This window comes from Lissotriton helveticus, chromosome 1_1 (genome assembly GCF_964261635.1).
Source record: "Lissotriton helveticus chromosome 1_1, aLisHel1.1, whole genome shotgun sequence".
NCBI lineage: Eukaryota > Metazoa > Chordata > Amphibia > Caudata > Salamandridae > Lissotriton > Lissotriton helveticus.
Window position 1 is genome coordinate 1,425,406,020 of NC_136057.1, and position 27,832 is coordinate 1,425,433,851.

The 27,832-nt window shown below is 43.6% G+C and overlaps 1 protein-coding gene across 1 annotated transcript in view; it reads right to left on the reverse strand.

Annotated features, from left to right (window-relative positions):
* Nucleotides 1-27,832, reverse strand: part of CACNA1A (calcium voltage-gated channel subunit alpha1 A) — a 1,120,700-nt gene that overhangs the window by 563,929 nt on the left and 528,939 nt on the right. The window contains exon 23 of the mRNA XM_078685323.1: nt 17,872-17,931. Within this exon, the coding sequence (XP_078541449.1) occupies nt 17,872-17,931 (60 nt within the window). The remainder of the gene's footprint in view (nt 1-17,871; nt 17,932-27,832) is intronic.

Sequence of the window (27,832 nt, forward strand, 5' to 3'; positions counted from 1 at the left end):
TGTGACCGAGTGAAGGCCGAACTTGCATTTTTCCCACTCAGCCATAAGACAGAACTCGCAGCACCGTAGTGAGTTTCTCATCTTGGTCTTGTTTTGTTGTCCCCATGATCAGGATGTCGTCCTGGAAGTATTGCACTCCTCTAATGTCTTTGAATAGCTTGTGCATAAGTTTCTGGAATACAGTGGCTGCTGATGCTAGGCCGAAGGGCATCCATCGGAACCTGTAACATCCGAATGGTGTGATGAAAGATGTTAGTTTTCTACTGGAAGGGTGCAGAGAAATCTGGTGATACGCTGCAGTGAGGTCGATGGTTGAAATACAGTGGATTTATTTTGTCTGGGCCACCATTTCATTGAATTAGGATAGCGGAAATTTGTCCACTATGATGTTTTTGTTCAGTTACCTGAGGTCAATGCAGAGGCGCACATTTCTGCGACCAACGGTGTCAACCATTCGGTGCGCTCTACGGACTCGATCACGCCATTTTCTCCAAGGCGCTGTAGTTCTTTCTACACTGCCTTCCTGCAATTGAACGGGATGTTCCGGACTTTGTGGCAAACTGGTGTGGCTCCTTCCTTGAGGCAGATTATATGCGTGAATTTGGTAAGCTTGCCTATGGTGCCTCCGAAGACGGATGGGAAGTCTTCCTTCAGCGTTCCGCCATCTGGTGCTGTTGGGTTGTCAGTCATGAGAACTTGGTCTGCCCAACCCAACAACGAGGGTCCCTTTTCTACCACGTACAATTTTCCTACTGAGGGTCTCCCCTTGAACTCGAAGCGGAGTGGGCCGAAGCCTACCATAGGGATCTTCTCTCCCGTGAAGGTGATCGGATGGACGTCCGTGGGGTGTAGGTGAGTGCCCAAGGCGTGCATGAAGTCTCTCTCCCAAATGTTGCTTTGAATAATGGTGTAGGGGGACCCTGAGTCTGCCACCATGGAAGACTCGGGCGGAGAAAGGAGCACCGCTGGGGCTGTCCCTGGTAGCACAGTTCCCCCGCCCGGCCGCACCATACGTTCGTCCGAGGCGCCAGGGCTTCTTGGGCCCCTGACAGTTGGACCTCTGGAGTTCTTATTCAGTACTGGTGTCGGCTGCCCCAGAAGCTTTCCGACAGTGCTCCACCTTGCCTTATTAATTGGCAGACAAATTAAGCTGAGCGCCACAGCCAAGATAAAGGAGCCGGTGGGAGAGGTGCTCCCATGCCCTTCTCACTCTGCTACTACTCTTTAACGCATTAGGAGCTTGCGGCTCGACACATCCTGCAACTGAGAGTATCCTACTGATTCACTTGATTTGGGCAAATCGGCGACCTGCAATACATTGAGGATTGTACAGCCAGAATCAACAACAGAGGTGTCAGGTGAGAGTTGTTTTAGATGGGTGCTGTGCTGTGAGTCTCACAACATGTCTACAGTGAGGGACGGAGGTTCGGCGTAGGTTGGTGGGAGAGGCTGTAAAATAACACCGCCATAATGAAGGGACAAGGAATGGTACAAACAGTGAAGAAAGGCAAGAAAAAGTCTGCGCATGTAGGTGCTTCAGAAGGACTAACATCGATCCCTGAAATCTTCCCTGCGACAGCTCCTACAACACCGGGAGATAGGAAAGCACCAAAAGGAAGTATTGTAATGTTCGATGCAGAGTTAAGTGGCAGCACAGCAACTGGAATTAGTAGAAAAAGTAGAAAAAGTGCAAAAAGTCAAATTGGACGCAGAAATAAACACTGAATCAAGCAGTCAGCAGATAGTTCCAGACTTTGCCTCTATCCACGCCTCAGCAATGGATTATACACTACCTGACATAAAATTGAGTCACACCCTTATACAGCTGGAAAAAAGCTGCTGAAAGAGACTTTAGAACTATTTAATCGTACACCGAGCAATGTAACAGAGATTGAAGTGAATCTATCGCCAGATTTTCTTCCCTTAACATAATTTAAGACTCAAATGAACATGCAATATATATATATATCCAAGTCTCTTCAATAATTACAGAGATTACTTGACTCTATAGTACTACTGCTGGAAAAGAAACATCCGATTATGCACACACTTTAAAAATCCAACCTGCAATACTAAAATCTCTAATTATTCAAAATGGCCTGTCCACTGCTGTAAGGGAAGGTATTGGAGTGGAAGCAGTGGTGGCTCCTTTATTGGGGCATGAGGGCATCGCCCCACTGCTTTCTCGCAGTGCGAGAAGTAGAAACATAAAATGGTAAAACTACCATTCTATGTTTCTGCTTCTCGCACCGCGAGAAAGCAGAAGTGCCTGGTTGGGGGCGGGTGAGTTGGCGTTCCTGCTTGAGGGCAGTGGGTAGTGGCTTGCCCACTGTTGTTGTCTGTTACTATCTGGTCGGCCCTCTGGGCCGGCCAAACCAGTCATGCGCAGTACACACACACCCTTTTTCTCTATGTAGGCTGCATGCAGCCTACATAGAGAAAATGGCCTCCCGACCCCACAGGCGCCCGAGTGGGCGCCGTCCGCACCAAATACAACGCTGCCATTGCAGCGTTGTGATTGGCTTAGGGGAGGGAAGCTGCCACATGACCCTCGCCCCCACTCGCCCGTCATTCTGGTCGCAATTGATTGCATGCCCGCTTGGCTTGCGGATTTCCTGTGCTCATGAAATGAGGATGAGGTATATATCACTGCCGATACTTATTAGTTATCCATTAGTACATATCATTCATTTTGTTCAGTATCGCCTGCTCACCCACATCAGGAAGCGGTTTACCACCTGGTTGTGCCGGCAGCAGATGTTGCTCTGGAAGGCGCTCTTTATTCAGTTCTCGACATTGCACACCTCCTTGACCCGTCTAGAGTGCCAGCGGACGTTCAGGTGCTTCAGAGCCGGCACCAGCAGCACTCCGCTGCTGGGGAGTTGAAATTCAGTAGTGGCCAGAGGGCAGAGTCCCAGAACACGTCGAGGAGGTCCCGGCAAGTGCACGCCAAGCTTCGTATTTGCACGAGAAAACTCTTCTCTAAGCAGCTACCTGAACGCAGAAGTGCAGAAATATTTGATGCATCTGGTTGGTAAATATCCATTTTTTGTGTTAAAAGTCAAAGAAATAGATGGGCATTTCAGCATCCAGGCCTTGGCTTTTAGTGTTGTTATTTATTTTTGTTGAAAAATAGACAACTTTAACCACTTTAAAATTGTACAGTAGCTTTTTATTGCTTTTTGTGCTGCCACAATACCTCATGCAGTGCAATAGTGATGGAAGTAGACAGTGAACGGTGTAGGCTACCTAATCGGTGCCTGCTCTTATGGAGATTAAGCGCATGTTTAGGTGCTTCAGAGCCGGCCCCAGCAGCACAAAGTTGTTCCACTGCAGCTCCGCTGGAGAGTTGAAATTCAGCAGTGGCCAGAGAGCAGAGTCTGAGAACATGTCCACGAGGTCCCGGCACTTGCGCGCCAAGCTCCGTATTTGCACGAGAGAACTCTTCACTAAGCAGCTACCTGAACGCAGAAGTGCAGAAATATTTGATGCATCTGGTTGGTAAATATGCATTTTGTGTTTAAAAGTCTAAGAAAGAGACAGGCAGATCAGCATCACGGCCTTAACTATTTGTGTAGTGATTTATTTTTATTGAAAAATAGACAACTTTAACAACTTTAAAATTGTAAAGTGACTATTTATTGCTTTTTGTGCCACAACAATATCTCATGCAGTGCGATAATGATGTAAGTAGAGAGTGAAAGGTATAGGCTACAGAATCGGTGCCTGCTCTCATGGAGATTAAAGTGCGTCATTGCTGGCGTGGCTACTCACTAGGCATGTAGTAAGAACATAGCGCCTCAGAGCTGAATTATGTTGTTTTTTATGTCTATGACTGCTGTGGGCGAAAGACCCAAGTACGGGGTGTCAGTTACTGTTACTTGGCAAGCGGGTAAAAATGACCAGGAAGGATTCCCACAATGCATTTATGTCGGATGTATGTGTATTAACAAGATGGCTAAACATTAAGACACAGCCATCCACCTTGGAGTATTCAGCTCTCTGCAAATATAGGTTTTACAAATATGCATGGTTAACAAACTTAATATTTAATTTCAATCACACTGCACATCAATTAATGTATTTATTGTTTAGATAAATCCATTGCAAGTGTATCAGTGTGTTGAAACGTAATATGGGCAAATGATAACATAAGGATATGCAAAGATTGTCCTCAATAGCTCATAAAAATTGGCGATATATTAAATGATAAATAATGAATTCGTAGCTTCCTCAAATTTTCTTGAAAATGCACCATTTGTCCACTCTTTTTCAACTTTTTCTGGGGGAGAACTCCTGAACCCCCTTAGGTTGTTCGGGCTTGCTCACTGCAGTGCAGTAGGACAATAATTTTACGCCCAACACTTTCAAATGTCGCCAGCCGCCACTGATTGGAAGTCCAAACAAGTGAGGTCGTTGACGGCCAAAAAGCACAATCCAGAAGGTATATTCACCAAAAGTCAAGTGCAACTCAAACAAGCAAAAAAGCACGAAAGGGAAAAAAGTGACTAGGGAAGGAATAGCTTACTCCCTACTAAGTTATTTGGAGAATCACCACTTGATTCGGAGGCAAGCTCTGAGACCGCTGCTCCTCCCTGTAACCCGAAATTTAACTGCCTCAATGGAGCAGGTTCCTCAAAAATACCCTCTTCGACCTCTTTAATAAAACAAGAAACAGACCCAAAGAAGACTAATAGAAATAAGGCAAAAGTAAAGATGTCTGTGATGAAAAAAAAGCAAATTGCAGAATTACTAAGAGGAAGTCCTGAAGAATAAAGTTTGCTGTAAGCGATGCTCACACTAGTGCTGAGGTTAACAGAGAAAGCAGTTTCACAACTAAAAAGGCAAATTCACAGGATGAATGAATGGCATTTTGTACCGCGCATACTTAGCCCCAAGGGGCATCAAGGCGCAAACAAACAAACAGAAAAGTCCAGGCTACCAGATAACAGGACCAAAAGACCGCTAGGAGCGCAATCCCTTGTATGCCTGGGAAAAAAGCCAGGTCTTCAGATGTTTCCTAAAAACAGCCAAAGAAGACTGGCTAGAAAGCTCCAGGGGGAGGGAGTTCCAAAGTTTTGGAGCCAAGGTGGAAAAGGCTCTACCTCCCCATCTCACCTTAGCGAATCTGGGAACCGAAAGCATGTTCTTAGATGATGACCGGAGGGTTCTCGAGGGGGTGTATACACACAAAAGAGACCTGATTCCCTCCGAAACTGAGCCATATATAGCACTGTGGGCCAGACAGAGAAGTTTAAAAGAGATCCTAGATGGAATCGGAAGCCAGTGAAGGTCTCTTCTGGCCATGGTTACAGAAGCGAGTCTAGGAAGGTTTAGAACCATCCTGGCCGCTGCATTCTGTACCATTTGAAGACGGTGGATGAAGCCTTTGCGGATGCGCAAGTGCCTAATATGTCCCGTTTCACATTAAAAAAAGAAGTACATGCGCAATTAAACCCACTGGCCCCAAACTTCATAAGCTCTATACTTCTACCAGAGAGCAGGTCCTTCGACATGGAGTCTTGGCAGTAAGTCATCTTTGTCAGAGCCAATATTAAATCTGTATGGAGTCCTCAAGATATCAGGCCTTTTCGCAAACGGAAATGATCCTATAAATAGGCAAAGCATTTTAAGGCTATTGCATAACTTCCCGCTACTCCAATCCCAATACTTCCTCTGAAATAAAGTTGGTGTCCTTTCCTAATATTCAAGATTTTTCTACATTGCATGTAGAATTGTGGTCTAATGTGATCCCCTCGATATTGCTTCCTGAAAGTGAAAGACTTCATATAACCGGCTTTGACATAGTGGATACTCATTATACTAACGCAGGCGCCTGTCAGGGGAGTGAAACATCTGATTTCTTCATCTAGTCGTAATAGCCATGAGTGCAATAATCGACCAGTGGACGCACTCACAACACATATTAATCAAGGAGGTAGACAGATATGGAACTAAAGCCTGCCAAAGTGGATAACACACAAATGGATGCCTCTTGGTCATGGCTCTTGTGGAACTTAAACGAAAACAAATTAAGTAGTGGCTCCAAACTTCCTTTTTAGAGATCATCTGGTGATTATCTCTTGGAACCTGACTGGATTGTATATATCAAAGCTGCAAAGCCTGATGAGATTCTCCCCAGCAATCATTTATCTCCAAGAGACCTCATCTGTAGCTTTGGCTGGAACAATTATTTTGCTAGCGACGAGCCTGCTATGAGGGTTATGATAGGTCGTGCCAAGGGTGGCCTCTCTACCCTCCTTACGGTTGAGATACAGTGGGACTTTAAAACAATATAACTTCCATGCAACACCATATAATGCAACAAAATGAAACTCCCCATGGTAAGTGCTCACTCTGCAGACACTTTATATGTATCCCACATTTATGTTCCAGCTGGCCCAGAATTCAACTCAATGATGAATGAGATATTTGATTTAATATAGCCCACCATCGAGGCACGAGGGAATTCCCAAACAATAATGGGTGACTTTAACACACACATCTCAAATATAGCATATCAAAGTAAGGATCTGGAAGAAGCCTGGTCCATTTCCGACCCTGTCTTTGTGCCCAAGCTAAAGGCTGAAAAACGTACAAAAATGTTATTGGACTCGCTGAATGCAATACACGGCGTGATTCTATATGGAAGAACAGACTGGGATATTCCAGCTGCTTCTACCAGAAAGGGGGTCAATGGCTTCTCGAATATTGATTACATCATAACCAGTCATGACCTATATCAGAAATGTTCTCTCCTTAAAGCTGAGTTCGTTCAAGGCAGCGACCACACACTACCATACTCAGAATTCAAATTACACCTCATTCTAATGTCGTTTTGGTCCTTAGCAGAAGGAAACAAGGATGCTTTTATAGCCTGTAAGCAAGGTCGAATTATTTGGAACTCTGATAACATAACCAAGATGAATGCAGTAATCATGCCATGATGTCTACACCAATCATTCGAAGAAAGAAATCCTATTCTGATATTTGAAGAGACAATCTTGGATGCCATCTACATGATTCAGATAAGGTGTGTAACTCAGACAGACTCTGTAATTCCAAAAAATTAATCTAAGGAAGCCAATTTTTCTCAAAAGTCGGAACCAATATATTACTTTCTCAGTTTCAAGGGTTAAAGAAATTCAAGCTATACGAAAGAAAAGGAGGAACATTTGCTCCATAAATAGTAAATACACCATGGATAAGAACTGGGTAAAATTACAGTAAACAAACTGACAAAAAAATATAAAATTCTTTTGGCAGCTCATCTCCAAGTTCACGGGCAGTAGGAAAAAAACATCTGCAATTCCCATCCCACAGAAGCAATGGATTAATTATTTCTCTGAACAATATGTGATTAATCCTGCCCAGTCTGTTAGCGAGGAGTTCTCTAAGCCAGCTCCTGAGCGCGATCAGCACATAATCGCTCCTAAGGAGAAACAGTTAGAGTTATATATAAGGAAAACAAGATCATCTGCAGTGACAGGCTCCTCCACACCTTTTACACTGTTATGCAACGGGACAAATCACAAATTCATGGTGTAGTAGTCCCCCTCCACAAAAAAGGTTCCTGCCTTTCTACCTGTAAACACTGTCAAATTGCACTAGATGCAACAGGAAAGATCTTTGCCTCAAGTGTTCTGGACCATCTCAAAAACTTGGCTTTTTTGAAGGGCATGATACCTGCAGTCCAAGCGGATTTCAGACCCAAACATTCTGTGAATGAAAATATTGCAATAGTGCAAACTGTTATTGATAAGTACTTGTCCAAATCACAAGTGGTATACTGTGTGTTTGAGGACTTCTCTACCGCTTTTGATATGGTTGACAGACCCACCCTATGGAGGAAACTAGTGAGTTTGGGGATCCCTAGTGCCTTATTAATACTTATTATTGCACTTTATACATCTACCTTCTGCATAGTCTTAATGGGAGGAGGCAAAGGATTGACTCCTAAGATTATAACTGAAAATGGCCTGAAGCAGGGATGTATTTTAGCCCCACTTCTGTTTTCCTTATTTCTTAGTGATTTACCTGCCTGTTGTAATAATATAAATAATTCTCCCCCAAACATTTAACTTCAAAACATACATAATTTAATATACACTGATGATGTGGTCATTTTTTTCCTCACACCTATTGGTCTTCAGCGTAACTTAGATGTGTTTTTTAAGTATGCAGAGGACCATTTCTTGAAAATAAACATTACCAAACCAAGGTGGTACCTATCAGAGGGAAGAGATGATACCAACTCTTTGATTGGAAGCTGGGCGGAAGGCCCATGGAGGTGGTAACAACTATACAAATTTAAAAAAGACTTTTCTCCCAGACCCAAAAAAGCACCTCTCACTTTACTCAAGGCAATAGCTCACATAAGTGCCTTTAAAAGATTTTATTGCTCTGCGGATTGGAGACATTTTAAAACTCTTTTAGATATTTATTGGGCAAAGATACACCCGATCCTCTTGTATGCACTTGCATATAGCCCCATAAGTAAGTGGTCTATTTTAAACGTATTCAAAGAGAGGCACCACCATAGGATAGTATCCCTGCGGCAAGCAACTCCCGTCCAGGCATTGCGCTTAGAGTTTTCCCGAAGGCACTTTGAGAGACCTCTTGAGGAACAAAACCTTTAAGGGAGAAGTAGGCTTTTACATTTTCAATAATAATCTTGAGATCGCATTAGTGAGTTTCCAATGCACTATCGCCCATTTGTAATTATGGACACCAGCATAATTAAAGTTGTTTTTAAAAGACACGATGGCCTGATTAAGCTACACATGGGCTATTGCACACTGCTCCCAGTTAGAAACTTATGAGCTCTACTTTGACATCCTAACATTCAAGACGTACCAAGAATATCTGATCACAGCATTAGGGGATTTATAATTATGTTAAGGTTCAGGTTGTGTATTTTCAATTGATGATTGTCGTGCACTCAATGTATCTCCTTGATTATACTACTAAAACAAAATGCGTGCCTCCCTAGTATGCCTGCTGTCTGTCATACATAAACGAAATTGTTGGATGCAGCCAAGAACATGGTTTCCTTGGAGCCATAGAGCACCACTAAAGAATATATCAATCACTTAATCAAACCTCTTCCTACATCTATCAAAATGTTTCTTTTTTACTGTTAAAACGATTCAGGTCATCTTCTCTAATACAGAGACCACACCTTTATCCCTAAACAATAGTATTAATATGATTGTTATACTGAATTACATTCAATTCATAACAACAATTTTAATTTACTTTCATGCTCTTTGTCAAAGAGCAATCTGGCGAATGCATTTTGTGATCCACTCCCTTCTTTAGGGGGTATTGTGTATAACTGAAATGAAACAAAAAATACCACGTTGGCCCTTTAACTACGCAAGAATCGTAGTAAATGTATTTCTCTGTTGTAATTCAAAACTCCATTACTGATTGTGACTTTGATAAGATGTGGCTCAGGGGTTAGAGGCAGCAGACCCGGAAGCTGAGATCGGTCCTGGACCAGGGTTCAATTCCCCGCCTCGGCGGGGTCTTGGGCTAAAAATTCCACGGACTCGATAATTCTCGCCCCGGTGCCTCCTCGACTCACGGGTTCACACTCTGCGACTCTGGGCAATAGCTTGCTTAATCTCCACAACGGCCCCTCGCGGCGGGATGCCTGACTTTCACCTTGTGGATACCCTGCTATCTCACAGGGGAATACCAGGAAGGGTTCCCTAAGCAAGCGCCGGGACACCCACTGCGGGTAGCTGTGCGCTATATAAGCTCAACTACATTTACATTTACATTTACAAGATTAACCTCTAAGAAAATGTGTGGTTATAGATGAAAGAGAACCGATATAGTCATGCTACCGTGACCTGAAACGCATAAGGGCTAATCGAGCGTGTCACCGTAAGTCCAAGTAAAAATGAAAATTAAAAATGAGGGTGTTTAAACTCCATGTATAGACCGAAACCAGATACCAAGCACCATAAGTGAACACTGAAACGAATTTACAGAATCCAAGTGTTCATAATTCAAATGGCTGTGAATCAATACTAACACATCTCCGTTTTAACAATAAGAATCTGCTTGCCACACAATATATCCTGAAACAATGCCATAGTGTTGAAACCTACCCACTGAGTTCTGAATCCCCTTGTGTTTTGCTTGCCATGCCTGCAAGTGTTCGATTGAAGTGTCCCAACCTGACAAACAGACCGAACAGAGACGACTTAAGCTTATTCACAATCCGCAAACAAATGTGAGACTATGACGGTCTGTGAAAAAAACCTGCATGTTGCTCAATTAAAAATACCTGCTTCTGTGAGTCTTTTAGGCATGAAGAAGAACCACAGGTGAAACGTTTCAAAAGCTAAAATCAAAGCCTTAAGTATATAACACTAGATAACAGTGTACTAAGCCATGGAAATCAAAACAGGACCCCGTATGTATACACATTCCATACAGTAAGAAATCAAGAAAAGACTCTGTGTTAAGTCACCGTATCACAATGCGAAACCTTGTAGGCACAAGGTGGATAACCTGAGCACTCCTGTGTGCTAATAAAGCAAATGTTTCCAAAGTGTAATGGAATAGTTCAAAGTTTTATTCACTTTGTCTCCAATCCTTTAGGTAAATATATACTTATTCTTTGATAATTCAAATAATTTTCATTTCCAAAGAAACCAATTGTCATAACTTGATAATATCCAAGGTATTCAGAAATTCCAAGACTAACATCATGTACATGGTTGAACTCCCCAATGCATTTCGAGCAGTATGCTCTTCGTCAGGGGGTTCGGTATGTACTGTAAGTAAGTAGAGAAAGAACGTGTAAGTGAGGAACCGGGTGTATAAAAAGGAGAACTTGGGGGTCTTAAAGTGAAGATGATGCAAGTATGAATGGGCCAGAAATGAATAAGGAGTGCCATAGATGTGGGTGGAGCAAGACAGAAGCATTGTGTAAAACGAGCGGACTGAATGGTGGTGAAAATTAAGGGGAAGGTGGAAAATATATATAAGCGTGACTTAAAGGTGCAAATTCGGTTTAACATGAAAGGTGCGCCCGGAATCGTGAAAAGAATAAATTGTGGTCATGCGAGAAACAGTCATAAAAGCGTGCCAAGATGTGCGTAAAACGGAGTGGTTTAACCAGCGAACAACCACGAAAATAGGAAGACCAAAGGGTGGGTTGCTTACCTAGAGTGTCAAGGTTAGTTCGAAATCGTGCTGGTGAAGAGACGCCATCCGGGAAACACGGAAGTCGTGGGTAGCAGTGCGCATGCGTCTATATGCGGTTAAGTGTGTAGAAATGGAAAACGGGCTAATCCCGTGGAACGCAAACAAGAAAGAAAATGGAAGAGTGGTGAAAGGAAAACAGACTGGTGAATCGGAATACCAGGGGAATAATGACGTGGTGAAAAAATTAAAATGCGAGAACAAAACAGGTGTACGAGGAAAAGGTGTATAAACTGTGTGAAAAAAATGCGGAGTCTGGTGCGTGGAGTAGAATAAAACATAGTGCAAAAAATTGATACAAAAAATTAATAAAATGTACGAAGGGGAAATGTGGGGAAAGGAACGGTAAACAGTGTACAAAAATACGTAAAATGAAGATACAGTATGAAAAACGTTACATTATACAGTGTTACGGTTTAAGTATGCTAGCACAAAATTGTGAACAGCCAACATATGATAGTCCATTACAAAGAGGATACAAGTCAGAGAAAACTGCTGAATTCCAAACGTTCGTTGAGACCTTTCGGGACGGTGGTACCAAGTTGGAAAATCCAAAAAAGTTCTCGTTGAAGCAAATATTTTTTCGGGTCCATGCCTTCTAGTTTTTCAACCACCTCGAGCACTAGGAAGCGTATTTGGCTATTGTTGTGATTAGACTGAGTAAAGTGGGCTGATACACAAGACTTTAGATTTTTGTTGTGGATGTTACTCCTGTGTTCATTTAGTCTCGTCTTTATTTTCCTTTCAGTTTTCCCTACGTAGGGGAGCCCGCAGGGACATTTCAGAAGATATACCACATTCATGGTGTCACAAGTTGCGTTGGTTTTTAGAGGAATTTGTTTTCCAGAGCTGGGATGGTTTATGCAATTGCCTGAAATGATGTTGTGACAGTTTTGGCAATTATGACAGGGAATAGTTCCTTTGTATATGGCTGGTTCAATAGTGCGTGGTTTAAGAAGTGATCGCAGGTTTTTAGATCTTTGGTATGCAAAGATTTGTGCTTGATTGAACAGATTGTTGAAGTCTGGTTCCAATTGTAGTATTTGCCAGTGAATTTTGATGCTTCTTTTGATCAGATGACTTTTGGTTGAAAATTTGCTGACAAAAACATTGGGTTGACTGCTTGAGCTTTGCCTAATTTTTGGTATAAGTAATGAAGAGCGGTCTGTGGAACTCACTCTTGTATAGGCTGATGTGATGATTTGTTGTGGGTATCCCCTCTTGGAAAATGTATCCATGATGTTGATGCTGTCCTGTACAAACGACTCTTCAGTAGAGGCAATTCTTTTGGCTCTTAGCAATTGTGAATAGGGTAATTGCTTCTTCAAACTGGGTTGGTGGAAGCTAGAATAGTGCAGGTAATTGTTTCGGTCCGTAAGTTTGGTAAAAACAGATGTTTCAAGTTTGTTGTCTTTGATGGTAATCTTGACATCTAGAAAGGATATCGTGGAGCGGTTGAAATTGTGCGTGAATTGAATTCTTTCATTTACACCGTTGAGATGATTGATGGCTTTGGTCAATTGTTCTTCTGTGCCGGTCCATATTAAAAAAATGTCATCAATGTAACGGTAGTAAATTTGGAGGTGATTTTTCCAATGGGGTACAGTTAAGATGTGTTCAGTTTCGTAGTCTTGCATGAAAAGGTTAGCGTATGATGGGGCTGCGCAATTGCCCATGGCTACTCCTGAAAGTTGACTGTAGAATTTGGTTTGGTAACTGAAGTAACTGTGCATTAGAGTGAATTCAATCAATTCCATAAGGAAAACCTGTAGCTCATGTGGTTTGGTAGTTTTGAGTAGTGCCGCTTCTGCTGCCTGAATGCCAAGATCGTGAGGGATGGAAGTGTATAGTGAATTCACATCTATGGTACAAAGCAGAACTGGTGTGTGTGGATCGATCTTGATGACTATGAGTTTAGATAAGAAATCGGTGGTGTCTTGAAGGTAGCTGGCCATCTGTTTCACAGAAGGTTGCAAGTGACGATCAATGTAGGTGCCAATCGGTTTGTGAATGGAATTGCACGTGCTAACGATGGGTCTGAATGGAGGTCTAGTGGGATGTTTGTGGATCTTCGGGATCATGTACAAGTATGGAGTGCTGGGATGTGCTTTGATGAGATAGCTTCGGTCTTTGGTGGTGATGGTGCCTCTGGATACTGCTTTGTCAACGATGGTTTGGAGAACTGCAGCGTATTCTTTGGTGGGGTCTGAATGTATTTCCACATAAACGTTAGCCTCTATCAAATGATTGTTCACGCTGTCCAGATAGAATTGGGTGTCCATGATGACCAGCGAGCCACCCTTGTCAGCAGGGCAGATCATGATCTCATTGTTGGTCGCTAATTGCTTCAATGCAATTTTTTCTTGTCTTGTAAGGTTTTGTTTGTGTCGTACTGTGGTCTGTTGGATGTTATCTAGATCTTTCTGTACTAGGGCTTCAAATATGTCAAGAGTTTTATGGCTCACGGGGGCCAAAAAGGTACTTTTGGGACGTAGATCCATGATGGTATTTTCTTCAGTGGTAGTTGAAGTTGTGCACACGTTGGAAAAGAAGTGTCGTAATCGTAGAGTACGCATGAATTTGTAAAAGCTTACTTGAGACTCAAGATGGTTGGTGTTATAGGTGGGGACAAAGGAGGTCCCTTTTTGCAAAACTCTATTTTGTGTGGTTGAAAGGTTAGTATTAGAAATGTTTATGATCAAATTCTGTGGCTCCTCGTTGATTGTGCGATGGATCGCTGTTGTTCTGTTAAATTGCGTTCGCCGGGATCTCCTATTGCGTCTGTGCCTACCCCTAAAAAAGGCACCGGTCCAGTGCTTTGAATTGTAGCATGGCTAGTTGATGCATCGCTTACGGAAGGTCCACTGGAGGGGATTCCTCCTTGTTGTGATGAGACTGGGCGTGATGTTTGTCTAGAATCTTGTCTGGGTTGACGATTGTATGAGGAACCGTCTGAGGAAGATGTGTTATGTTGTGATCTCTGTTGTCTTCTGGCCGCATAAATTTCGGCCCAGTTGTATACCTCGCCAAGCTTGTAGTCTACTGTATCACGTTTGAACTTACGCAGTTTGCGTTCATTGATCTCTTTTGTATATTTTTCAAGTTGTGTATTTACATCTTCCAAGGTTTGACGCAATTCCTCTGTGGTCAATTTGGAGGTCAGTTCATCTTTGAGCTGGGCTACTTCTGTGGTGAGGTCTTCAAGCATTTTCGATAATTCTTCAATTATGAGTAAGATAAGGTCGAGTGAACACTTGTTAAGTATTCCGTACCATCTTTCAGTAAATTTGGTGTTGTTCTTACATAGGGTCGATTTCAGTGGTATACGTAATCCTCTCGGAATTCTTGACACTTTGTGATAACGGATTAATGTGCTCGCATGTAACCGTTGGTTGATCTCTCTTTTGGCTGCATACAAAAGTTGTCTAATGTTAGATTGTGTTGATCCTGTGCTGGAAGTGACACACTCTGGTTCCTGAATAAGAGTATAAATGCGTTCCGTGTCCTCAGTGGAAAATTCAAAAGTGTCGGCTTTGTTAGACGTTAAGTTGGCTATGTCTGTGTAAGACATCTTTTTCAGTGAGTGGGTGCGAAAGCGGATGGACAGAAGGTAATGATTGAAAAGGAGAGAGTCCGCTGCACTCCAGGATACAACTAAATGGTTAGCTGGGTAATCAAAGAAAGTTAATTATCTTAGGGTGATCAGGATGCTGCCCTTACTGCCCAGGAAGGGCGGAAGGATAAATCACAATGCGAAACCTTGTAGGCACAAGGTGGATAACCTGAGCACTCCTGTGTGGTAATAAAGCAAATCGTCACCGTATACCAGATCATGGTCGCCATGTTTGAACTGTGTATACCTACCATACAATTATGCCAACTTGCTGTTGACTATCATCAAGAGCACTAACCTGTTATAAAATGATAAGTTAATCTAATTATACCAGTGTCTTACACTGAATTACAACTCATGAATATAAGTAAATCATATTACAGTGCAAAACAGGACTTGTGAAAACTGAATACGATGTTCCATATTGATAAACATTTAGGGGCCTATTAAGGGCGTGGGTCCCGTGGGGGTATTAGGATGTGCCCGCCACAGTGGCGGGCACATCCTGCATTTTTAGCATTGTGGCGGGCGGTGCTCTCTGCACCGGCCGCCACAATGCTATAAATGCATTCATGCATTTGCATAGACAAAGCAGCAGGCACCACAGGTACCCCCGTGTGCACCCCCACCTCTCCTTCACTCTGGGGGGCCGCAGGGGCCCCCCAGAGTGAAGACCGCATGCCTTAAGGCATCTCACCAAGCCCATCTTAATATGGCTGGCGGTGTCTAATAGACACTGCCACCATATTAATCCTTTGCCGCCCCGGCCGCAAGGCGACCGGGGCGGAAAAGCGTCGGACGGTATTTCCGTCCGCCGCGGTCCCGCCCGCCATACTAATATGGTGGGGGGAATTCAGGTGAGGATGGCGGGCGGATTGCCCCCGCCAGGCCAGCGGTGGCTACCGCCAGCCTGGCGGGGGCAATCCGCCCGCCATCCTGATGGGCCCCTTAAGGTCAGTGCCTTGACACCCTCTGGTATAAGTGCACTTTGCAAATATTATCCTATCCTATCCTATCCAAAATGCAATGAACATGTCAGAGTATATCATGTTCATGCCATGTGGGCATCAACATTGCACCGTTCCGAATGTATCGATACTTCACCATTCTAAAAAGCTCCTTGGAACTTACAATCATTGGTTATCGAAAAAACAAAAACAAAAAACCGAAAGGAAAGGATAAAAAAAACTTGTGCCCAACGCCGATATTAGTGATATGAAAGGAAAGAAAGTATTGAAATGTGCTTGTGTATGAATGTGTCTGTAACTGCGATGGATTCTATGTGTAAAGGAACTCCAACCTGATAATCCAATCTGTCTTGTATTACCATATATGTGACCTTTTATAAAAAACAACTCATATCAATCTTGTCGTTTAAACCTTTAGGAACCATTGTATCAAAACGTCTGATCCAGTGTACCACTCTTTGTGACAGAACTTGTGCATTATTGCGTCCAGTTAGAATGTCTACTGATTCTATTATTTGGAACAGTAACAGTGAAATAGTGTGTCTGATATCCAACCAGTGTAAAGCTAAATTTGAATAGACATTCTGATTACGGATCATGCTTTTGTGTTCAGTTATACGAACTTTCACTTTCACTGGTTGGGTATTTTACCATTAAACAATTTCAAGAAGCGTTGGTTGAATATAAGAAACAAGACTGGAAAATGTGATCTTTGCAAGGGTGGGATTCAAGATATTAAGCATATACTATTTGTCTGACCCTGTAAGACTGTGCTGGAAGCAAAGACTCGTTTCTTAAAACCTCTGTGTTTTAAATATAGTGCGTTTAAAATGAATGATTTCAAAAGTACTTTATTCGGTTTACTTAGTCAGAAACCATAAAAGTTAAAAGTTACAATATACATTATGATCACAAGTTAAAATACACAGTTTACGCTTTACCCAAGTTAGAGACAGTGGTGATAATTAAGATTCAACATTTACACAATGAGGAGGGCACCGTAAAAAGTCCATCTAAAAAGAAAGACCATAAATATAATTTTAACCTTTTAAAAATCCAGACTTTTTCTATACTTCATTGTACATTTCAGAAAACCGGCCATAAAGGGGATACAATCAGGTTTTAACAATAAATGATTTGATTGGCTTAGCAAAGTCACTCCCAAAGTCACCCCCTAATGAATATGTGTACTAAAATGTGTATACTTTTTAAAGCGTTTTACCTATGTACTAGCAGTACGCAAATGTGGAGTTTTGCTATGCCTCTTATGTGTCCTTTAAGTAATTATTTCTGATTGTATATCTCTGACAAGATCTAAATCAATAACTGTTTTTTTTTTGTTTTGAATAATTTGACACATTATTGCCAAAATAATGATGACCATTTATATGATACCGAAAGGTCAAATATTGTAGCACGCATTTGTTGGTTTTTCTTTTCTTTTGAGCACTTATTCTAATTATCACCAAGTGGTCCTCAAAATAAACGTTTTTTATGAATGAAATTAGAAAAATAATCTGTTATTGTCAATAGCAAATCATCAGCGGGACTACGTGTTTATCGTCTTGTTCCTCTGTTCTAAAAGCCAATATGTTTACTATACCATCCTTCCTGTTCTTTGTCAGTCTGCTGTAAACCAGAAGTAGAACATGTTTATTCTACTTTTTCCTTTTGAATTAAATCAATGATATAGCAAGATTCTTTGTGCATATCATAATTCATAGGTCCTGCGAACAACCTTTTAGCTTCTCCAACCGGCTGCCTATTCCAGTGGGGTATAACTTCTGCCTGTGGCCACTGTGCCACTCCAGACTCTGTCTGATGATGATCTGGCAACCCTTTTTCCCATAAAGTAACACTTTGCACACCGATCCAGACATGCCTTCACTAATGACTGGCTCAACTAGTAGAGTACCTTGTAGAACCGCTTTCAGTGACTTCACAGGATAGCGGGGGTCCACTGCTCTGCCTCTCACTTTTTATCTTTGTCAATGGGCCTAAGGTTACACTTAATTACTTTTCATTTCAGTTACCTGTTCTTAACTCCAGTGCTTTTAAACAGCTTACCTTGATGACCATCTCGAAGGTAAAGACTCCAGTGAATACGTAGTCAAAGTACCGTAGAACCTGTGGACAGAAGAAATGAAGTTTTTCATGGGTGGGAACCACAAATGAGCACCAATGGAAGCCCCATGGGGACTTCCAAATTTTTATATATGTATGTATTTATCTAAATTATATAGGGCAGGTTTAGCTGCTAAGCAACAAAGAGCTATACTATACAAATGGTTAAAATAGAGACATGGCAATGTACAGAGAGAGTGAGCAGCTTTTAAAGGCATTATAAGCAGGAGCCTGGGAGAGTGTTGAGGCAGAGCAGGAGGATTTCTTCAGAGGAAGAAAAAATAACTTATATGTAACCACAGTTCTCCAATGTTGGTATCTGTCATAAATTCACATGCTTAAATGACCAATCGTAAAGTTGGGAAGCTACGAAGGATTCCAAATCCGATGATGAGCAATATTTCAAACGTGATTCACTGAAAGATCCATTACTGGAGTAGAAAATCTGACTTTCCTGTAACTACAGTTTCCCATAAATTGTTATCTTTTAAAGGGGCAGGAATCCTAAGTGGATTACAAACCTGGCAATGGAGAATAATTGAAGTATGTGAATCTATGAAAGATCCAATGCTAGAGAAGATTGGTAAATGGAAGCAAACTTACTCTCTTTTGAAGACCATAAGAAACAGGCCTAGAGTGATAAGCTGGTTTCAAAGACTCTTCCTCTGAGTAACCTTACGTTTTGCTTTGGGAGTTTGGGGGTTCCAGCACCTCTATGGATGCCGAACACTTAATTGGCAGGGGTTTTAATGGAAGTAATATACTGATGTTAGAAATCTCACATGAATACATTACAAATGAACAATTATTTCATATGTGTTTAAAGCACTCAAGAGACATATCTTTGGATCTGAGGAGGAACATGTGCTATTTGTAGTCTGAAAAACAGAAAAAGTCAACTTATTTTTCATGTCCTAAAAAACCCCTAGAAAAGTAACTGAATGCTCGCTAAGAGACTTTTACCTCTAAAAATGATCAAATGTCTTATTTCAAGAAAGTAATCCTCAATGTCCATTTATTAGCATGAAAAGAATCTAACCACATTTTACTGTTTAGTATATCAGCAGAGAGCTGCTATACTAACTGGATTACAATGAGGGGATGAAGAAACACATTGGTATTCAGCAAACCTCGACAGGCCAAGGGCTTCTGAACAATATTTTTGTGGTTCCGGCATGAATTCCTTCACAAATTAACCCCTGCACGTATCGTTTTACACTGCAGCTCCAAGAGTATCATTGACCGATGCACACATCTTTTTAATGGACAGTGATAACCCCCTTTACCTTTCCCTGGGACCTGAAATGTAACAGGTTGATCCTTCACTCCCTCTAAATATGCCGAAACCTTTGCTGCAAGGCACCTTGTGACAAGAATCCAGAACAAAGTCGTTGTGGACGCAGTTCTGGCAGCTACCATGATGGTGCCTACATCAGTGATCATGCATGATCTGGCCTTTATCAGTGACCATGGACAGATAGGCTCTAAGTGATTAGGAATAGACAGGCATGTATAATTGACCAGGAATAATCAAGCTTCTACCAATGACCAGGGATGGTTAAGTATAATTGTGACTAAGTATGGCCATCAGGCCTTCAACTGTGAATGGTAGCAGAGTCAGGTTTCTATCAGCGACCGAGGACACTGAGGAATATTTCACTGGTCATGGATGTTCAAATCTCCCAGTGCTGTGGATAGTTGAGCTTTTAGTAATGACCAGGAAGGGTCAGAATTCAACCAGTGATCAGTGCAGTCAGATTCCTCTCATATACTAGGGATAGTCCATCGTTTTGCACTACTGACAGTCAGTCTTTCATAAATGTTCAAGGACAGTGAGTCTGGTATCCGAGACATGCATGGTCAAGCCTGACAGTGATTTGGGATTGTCCAGCCTTCTGCACCAACCATGGACAGTCAGATTTCTATCATTTACTAAAAAGAGTAACTAGGGGATTAGGGGCAAGCAGACCACCAGCAGTGACCTGGGATGACAGGATACAATTGGAGACCATGGACAATCACGCTCTCAGTGATTAGGGGTGGGTAAAGCACCTCAGTGACCAGAGGTGGTCAGGCATGCAGCAGTGAAGGTCAAGTTAATATCAGTGACCAGGCAGTGCTTAATTTGTGCCAATGTTTGCCGGTGCACAGCACCAGCACTAATTCATAAACATCTGCATTATGATAGCCCTCTACGTGATGACGCTGGTGGTCTTTTTGTAAGACCAGCAAATCAACGATTCACAGAGCCATCCGCTTTGAAAAATAACTAACAAACTAGCATAGATAGTCCACTCTTACAACTCTAGGTTGCTTGGAATAGTGCAAAATGTCACTCTTGTTTAAGTGTGAAGGGTAGTAGCAGTGCCAGCTTTAGGCATGGGCGAGCGGGCCCTGGGCGACAAGTTTCAGAGGGGAGCACTGGCCTTGCCTCGAAAACTGAATTAATGTATTTATTTTTATTACAAACCTCCAGCTCCTGTTCTTTCTCTCCAGGTGCTGCACAAATGATTTCTCTCATTAATGTCCCTCTATTTGCTTCACCCTCTACTGACTTCACCTTCGCACCCTTTCCCCTCAGCCTTTGGCCTCTCACCTCTGACTTTGCATCTGAATAGGTGATTCAGGTGAGCGGGGAGGGAGACAGATGCGTGAACTCAGAACCCCTCCACCTCTACTTCCCTTTAACATGAGGAGCAGCAGGGAGGAGTAGGAGTAGTTCAGAGGAAGACTTTCCACAATTCTAACAAACCAACTGGATTGTCCCTCAAACATCTCCGAGCAAGATCAGGGGTGTATTTCTTTATGTACCTGTTTTCCTCATGAAGACATTGTAGGTACAACAGTGTCAAGCAGCAGAACAAGCATCTCTCATTCACACGAAAAAGGAGTAGGGTAGTAGAAGCACAATGTACACGTGTAATAGTAAGAACAATAGTTACTTACCTGTAATCTGTGGTTCTCCAGTATTGGTGTCTTTCATAGATTCACATGCCTGAATCATTCCCCGTCGTCGGAGTGGGAGTCCCACGGTACATAAAAAAGCAATAATATTCCATAAATATGTAGTAATACTAATAGAAAATGAACCAGGAAGTAATGCAGCCAATGCTACAGTAGGCAAAAAACTTCCACATCTATGACCCTCATAGTCATTATGTATAGTCCAAACTACAGCCATTCAGGCGCCAGCACCCACCAGAATGTTCTCCCCAGAGGCTCAGGCTCTCAGATTTTCTCGCACAGGAGTGAAACCCCATAATAGCCTAAAAAGCCTCTGAGGGGAGGTGGGCGGGTTGCATGAGAATCTATGAAAGACACCAATACTGGAGAACCACAGATTACAGGTAAGTAACTATTGTTCTTCTGCAGTATTAGGGGTGTCTTTCATAGATTCACATGCCTGAATCAGAGTAGCTAGCAGTACATATCCTTGCTGAACAGACGCCCATAACGCCAAGCTTGTCAGTTAGTAATGCAAATAACAATGCAAAGTGAAAATACACATATTGTATAAAGCATAACATAATGCAATCATGGAAATATGTGAAAACATAACATAAGAAGCGTCTGACAGCAGAAAACAAGGAGGTGGGAAACAGAGGCTCACCTTAATGAAACAGATTCCGTAGAACAGCTCGACCCACAGAAGTATCAGCCTCGCTGATTGACTCTAGACAGTAATGTCTGGTAAAGGTATGGCGACTCACCCAAGTAGCCGCTTTGCAGATCTGCTGAAGAGGGACTCCAGCAAATAAGGCCGTAGATGAGGAGACCGCTCTTGTAGAGTGCGCTCGGGGTGCAGATGGTAAAGGTCTCCCAGCCTGTGCATGGCAAAAGGCAATGGCAGCAGATATCCATCTTGCAATAGTCTGTTTTGAAACTGCCTGCCCCTTACGAATCGCACCGTAGGTAATGAACAACTGGTCAGAAGTGCGTACAGTAGACGTTCTTTGTAGATAGAATTTAAGACATCTTTTAATGTCAAGCGAGTGTAAAGCTCTTTCCACAGGTGTTTGCGGGTCTGGAAAGAACGACTTAAGAACAATAGGTTCGTTCAGATGGAGATCCGAAGGTACTTTCGGAATGTATTTAGGATTTGTGCGAAGTATCACAGAATCACTTGTGAATTGCAGGAAAGGATGATGCACAGTGAAAGCTTGGATATCACTAACCCTCCTGGCGGATGTTAAGGCTAAGAGCAGTGATACTTTCCACGAAAGATACTTCAAGTCGGCTTTATGGATGGGCTCGAATGGGTGACGCATGGGTTGACCTAGGACCACATTCAGATGCCACGAAGGAGGCGGACGGCGTACAGGAGGGAACATTCTAAAGAGGCCTCTAAAGAACTGTTGGATAATTCTTGCTGAGTACAGAGAATTGGACCCATCCTGTCGATATCTGGATATTGCAGCCAGAAACACCTTTAAAGTAGCATGAGACAGACCTGTTCGTGCTAACTGCAAGAAAAAAGGAAGAATTTCCTCAGGTTTTGCTAAAAAAGGGTGAACCCCTGCTGAACGGCACCAGATACAGAAGCGTTTCCATTTCAGACTGTACGTCTTGATGGTAGCGGGCGCTCTAGCCTTGGCCAACACCTCTTTACAGTCTTCCGGGATGTTCAGGTGTGCGAACTCACGGTGTTCAGGAGCCAGGCCGCTAATCTCAGCGATGCTGGGTCCGGATGGAAGACTTGACCTTCCTGAATACTGAGCAAGTTCGGGATTGGATGTAACTGAATTGGCTTGCTCTCTGACAGTAGGAAGAGCTCTGTAAACCAATACTGGCGCGGCCATTTGGGCGCAATCAGGATGAGTCGGCAAGGTTCCGCAGAACCTTGGGGACTAGTGGAATCGGTGGGAAAGCGTACGCAAATGTCAGAGACCAATTGATGGAGAACGCATTCCCCAGAGAATTCTTGTGGGGGTGCCAGCTTGCGAAGCTCTGGCATTTGCTGTTGGTACTTGTCGCAAATAGATCTAGGTCTGGCCAACCCCAATGATGAAATATGTGTTCCACTGTCTCCTGGTGAAGCTCCCATTCGTGGGTGGTGATCGTTGTTCTGCTGAGTGCGTCCGCTAGGACGTTTTCTGTCCCCGGAACATGCACTGCTTGCAAATGTACATTGTGGTGAAGAGCCCATGTCCATAAATCCTGCGCCTCTTGAGACAGGAGAAGAGATCGAGTTCCCCCCTGCTTGTTGACGTAGTGCATGCTTGTTGTGTTGTCTGTTCGTATCAACACATTGGTGTCCTGAATGATGGCACAAAACGCCTTGAGTGCAAGAAAAATGGCTCTCAGTTCTAAACGGTTGATGTGCCACAGTTTCTGTTGCGCAGTCCATTTGCCGCTGATCGTGAGGCCTTGTAGATGAGCCCCCCAGCCCTCGAGGGATGCATCTGTAGTGATGGTTAGACTTGGTGCTTCTTGAAGGAACGCACAACCCTGACTCAGATGACACCTCTGTGTCCACCAAAGAAGAGACTTCTTCATGAGTGGCGTGATTTGAATGAGGTCCTCGAAAGTGCCCGAAACCTGCTGCCACTGCAAGGTTAGTTCCTCCTGAAGCGGCCTCATTCGAAGCCGGCAATTTGGAAGTAATGGAATACAAGCCGATGCCATCCCTAGAAAAGATTTGTATAGTCGGACTGAAACTGACTTTCTTTGCATGAGATCTTGTGCTAGCCGACTTATTTTCATTTGTCTCTCCTTGGAGACGAAAGCTCTGAGTTTTTGAGTGTCCAAAATCGCTCCTAAGAATGCTCTTCTTTAAGACGATTGCATTTGGGATTTGCTGAAATTGATTGTCAGGCCTAGAGATTGAAACAGGTGCAGACACTGTTGAAGGTGACGTTGAACGGTTTCGTGAGAACTGGCCTTTATAAGGCAGTCGTCCAGATATGGGAAAATTTGTATTCCCTCCAGCCGGAGGTGCGCAGCCACTGGAGCTAACACTTTTGTAAATACTCTTGGAGCTGACCGCAGTCCAAAAGGAAGGACCTTGAACTGGTAGATCCTGCCAGCCACCCTGAAGCGAAGGAATTTCCTGTGGCGAGGTAGGATGGGGATGTGGAAATATGCATCCTGGAGATCTAAAGTGACCATGCAATCTCCTGCTGCTAGAAGATGCAATATTTCCTGAAGAGATAGCATCCGGAACGTCAATTTCCTTAGATATTTGTTTAAAGCGCGAAGATCGAGTATTGGGCGCCACTCCCCGTTCTTCTTCCTTATCAGGAAGAACCTGGAGTAAAATCCTAATCCTCTCATCCTCTGAGGAACGCTCTCGATCGCTCCTTTTTGTATCATCATTTTGATTTGGGTAAGCAGCTCCTTCAGGTGAGCTGGAGGCGGTCCTTTTGGCGGTACATTTGGAGGGAATTTTTCGAATTCTAGGGCATGGCCCCTGGCCACAATATCCAGGACCCATTTGTCTGTTGTTATAGACTGCCAGTTGGAGTAAAATTTCGATATTCTTCCGCCAAGTCTTTTGTGAGGGTGGAAAGATGGTGGTGGCAGGTGAAAAGTTTCATTGTCACTTGTCTTTGCCGCGGTAATTAGTCTTACCCCTGTTTGGGGTGTATTGTGATCTTTTCTGCCCATAAGACTGGTAGCGCTGTGTCTGATAGCGCTGGTTACCTTGTCGGTATGTGGATTGTTGTTGGTATCCACCTCTATTGAAGGACGTTCCTCGTCCTCTCGCTCCTCGAAAGGGCGGCTTGTGGAATTGTAGAGTGCCCAAGGATCTGGCTGTTTCAGTATCCTTTTTAATCGTTTGTAAAGCTTCCTCCACCTTGGGGCCGAATAAATATTCGCCATCAAATGGCATGTCTAAAACTCTGTTTTGGACCTCTTGCCTGAAAGAAGTGGAACGTAACCATCCCTGTCTACGCAGGACAGCAGCTCCTGCTAATTGACGAAATCCCGTAGATGCGACATCAACAGCTGAATCGATAATCTCTTCAGAGATCCTTTGACCTTCTTGAAGAATTTGGAGTGCTTCAGCCTGGGATTGCTCAGGGAGGAGATCGATAAATGGTGCGATGTCAGACCACATTTGGCGGTCGTACCGACCTAAGATGGCCAATGCATTGGCAGCACGAACAGTTGTTGCAGCCATGGTGGAAACGCGTTTTCCAATTGAGTCTAGGCGTCTGCCATCCCTATCCGGCGGCGCCGTAACTGCAGAGGACGGATTTCTGGCTCTCTTCTGAGCAGCCTGGACAATTACTGAGTCAAGTTTTGCCTGTCCAATTAGACATGCAGGCGTTTTCTCGGGAGCTTTATACTTTTTATCAATTTGTGGCAAAACCGGAGGAATGGAAGCCGGCGTTGACATCACCTTAACACCTTCCTTCCAGATGAAATCCACGATGGGTATTGTTTTTATTTGTCGTCTGGGCTGATCCTTGAAATCGTATAAGAAACATTCTTGTTGCGTATGTTCCATCTTTATATGAAAGCGTTCGGTTGCACGCTCCATCAATAAGTGAAAATTCGCTACATCCACCGGAGGGGAGGCCGACGCAGTCTGAGGAGATGTTGAAGGAGATTGTACCTGATAGCCATCCCACTCCGATAAATCATCCACTTCTCCTTCTTCCCGTGGGTCTTCATCTTCCGAAGATTGCGGATCTCCTTCATGAGTAGGTTGTGGGTGTGAAGGCGGACACACCGGTGGGAGCACGGTTGGAGGTGCTTCCGAAGTTGGAGTTGCCGGTCCAGAACCTGCTGATTCTGATGGTGGGAACCTCCGATAATAATCGTCCAGCATAAATTGTAAGTTGGATAGCAAAGCCATAGGCACTTGAGCAACAGGGTTACTCACTGGTATCGATACATTAACAGGAGATTTAGAATCATCACATTCCTCCTCTTGAAGTTTAATATGCAACTCCGATGGACTAGTAGCTTGTCCAAAAGTATTCTGGACCATCTCATCCTCACTTTCAGTGTCCAAAAGTTGGTCTGGCACTTCAGAGGACACCTTTTGAGGTGAAATACAAAGGGGTGAAAGCTGCATTGCTGTTTCGCGTATTTGACCCCGATGCTTGTCGTGGTGTTAAAAACACCGTCGACGGAGACCAAACCTGTAGTGCCGTGCATGATGACAACTGCGGCGTCGTCGGAGGATTCCCTTCCGATGGTTTTGTCGTCGACGGGACACCTCTCGTCGACGGGACACTTTTCGTCAACGGGACACCTTTCGTCGACGGAACACTCTTCGTCGACGGAACACTCGTCGTCGATGGGACACTCTTCGTCGACGGGATACTCTTCGTCGACGGGACACTCTTCGTCGACGGGACACTCTTCGTCGACGGGACACTCTTCGTCGACGGAACACCCTTCGTCGACGGAACACTCTTCGTCGACGGGACACTCTTCGTCGACGGGACACTCTTCGTCGACGGTGTTATTTTCGCCGACGGCGTGGAGCCCGACGACGAGCTCGTCGACTGAGTCTTTTTTGTCGGCGGTAAAGCCTTTAGAGGTGTCGACGACGAGGCGTCGACGACGGACGTCGACGATACAGGCCTCACAGAAACAAATACCATAGTTGGAGACGCTGTCGACGATGACATAACCATACCAGGTTTAGGAGAGGAAAATGTTACCGTCGATGTCACTGTAGTCGTCGTTCTCGTCGACGAGGAAGCTGAAGAGGACATCGCAGTAGGTGGAGATGAGGTCTGTGGTAAAATCCTCTCAGATGATTGGGGAAACTTGAGGATTGTCCCTTTTTTGGAAACAGAAGTGCTTTCCATGCCCTTGGTTGTGGGGACAGTCTTAGATGTTGAAGGCTTATCCAGTCCCTTAGCAGGTGGTTGTTTTTTAGTCAGCTTAGCCTTAGGAGATGACATTCCTTCAGGCGCAGGCCTCTTCCTAGAGGCTGAAGTAGAACCAGAGGTAACGCTGCCTACCTCAGAAGCAGGATTAGAAGAATCCTTTAGCCTTTTCAACCACAGAAGTAAACGACCCTCTCTATCCCTGAGAGTCTTTTGAGGCATGGTTCTGCAGATCTTACAGTCAGAGGCCTGATGATCTGGGTACAGACAATAGATACACTTTTTATGTGGATCTTTTTCAAAAAGCCGAAGCTTACCACAGCAATCACAGGCTCTAAAGAGAGATTTCTTAGAAGACATCCTTAAAAGTAGAAACAAATGAAGTTAGAAGTAAGAAACTGAGCAGAGCTCAGGGAGACTCCCTTTCACACGACGTGCGGTAGAAAATCTGAGAGCCTGAGCCTCTGGGGAGAACATTCTGGTGGGTGCTGGCGCCTGATTGGCTGTAGTTTGGACTATACATAATGACTATGAGGGTCATAGATGTGGAAGTTTTTTGCCTACTGTAGCATTGGCTGCTTTACTTCCTGGTTCATTTTCTATTAGTATTACCACATATTTATGGCATATTATTGCTTTTTTATGTACCGTGGGACTCCCACTCCGACGACGGGGAATGATTCAGGCATGTGAATCTATGAAAGACACCCCTAATACTGGAGAATTCCTCTTTTACACATAATGTAGAAATGGTTAAAGAATAAAAGACTGGGGAGACTGAGAAGAGCAGGAGGGGGGCCCAGGAAGGGTATTAATTTGATTTCGCCCAGGGCGCTATCGTAACAAAGACCAGCTCTAGGTAGTCGTAATAGCTGGACCTGGAATTTGGCAGACCTAGCAGGGGCAGTGGATGGTGTGAGCCCAAGTGGCATCCTGAGAAATAAGTTCGGCCCTGGCACTTTCTTTTTTTACATTTTAGCCTCTGGTGACCATGGATGGTGCACCCTCAGGTAAGTGCGGCCAGGCCTTGAGCAGTGAGACCAGGCTAATATCAGGCGGTGAGGGACCATCGCGCCTCACTGATGAGGTGTTCACAACACTTGTGACCACTG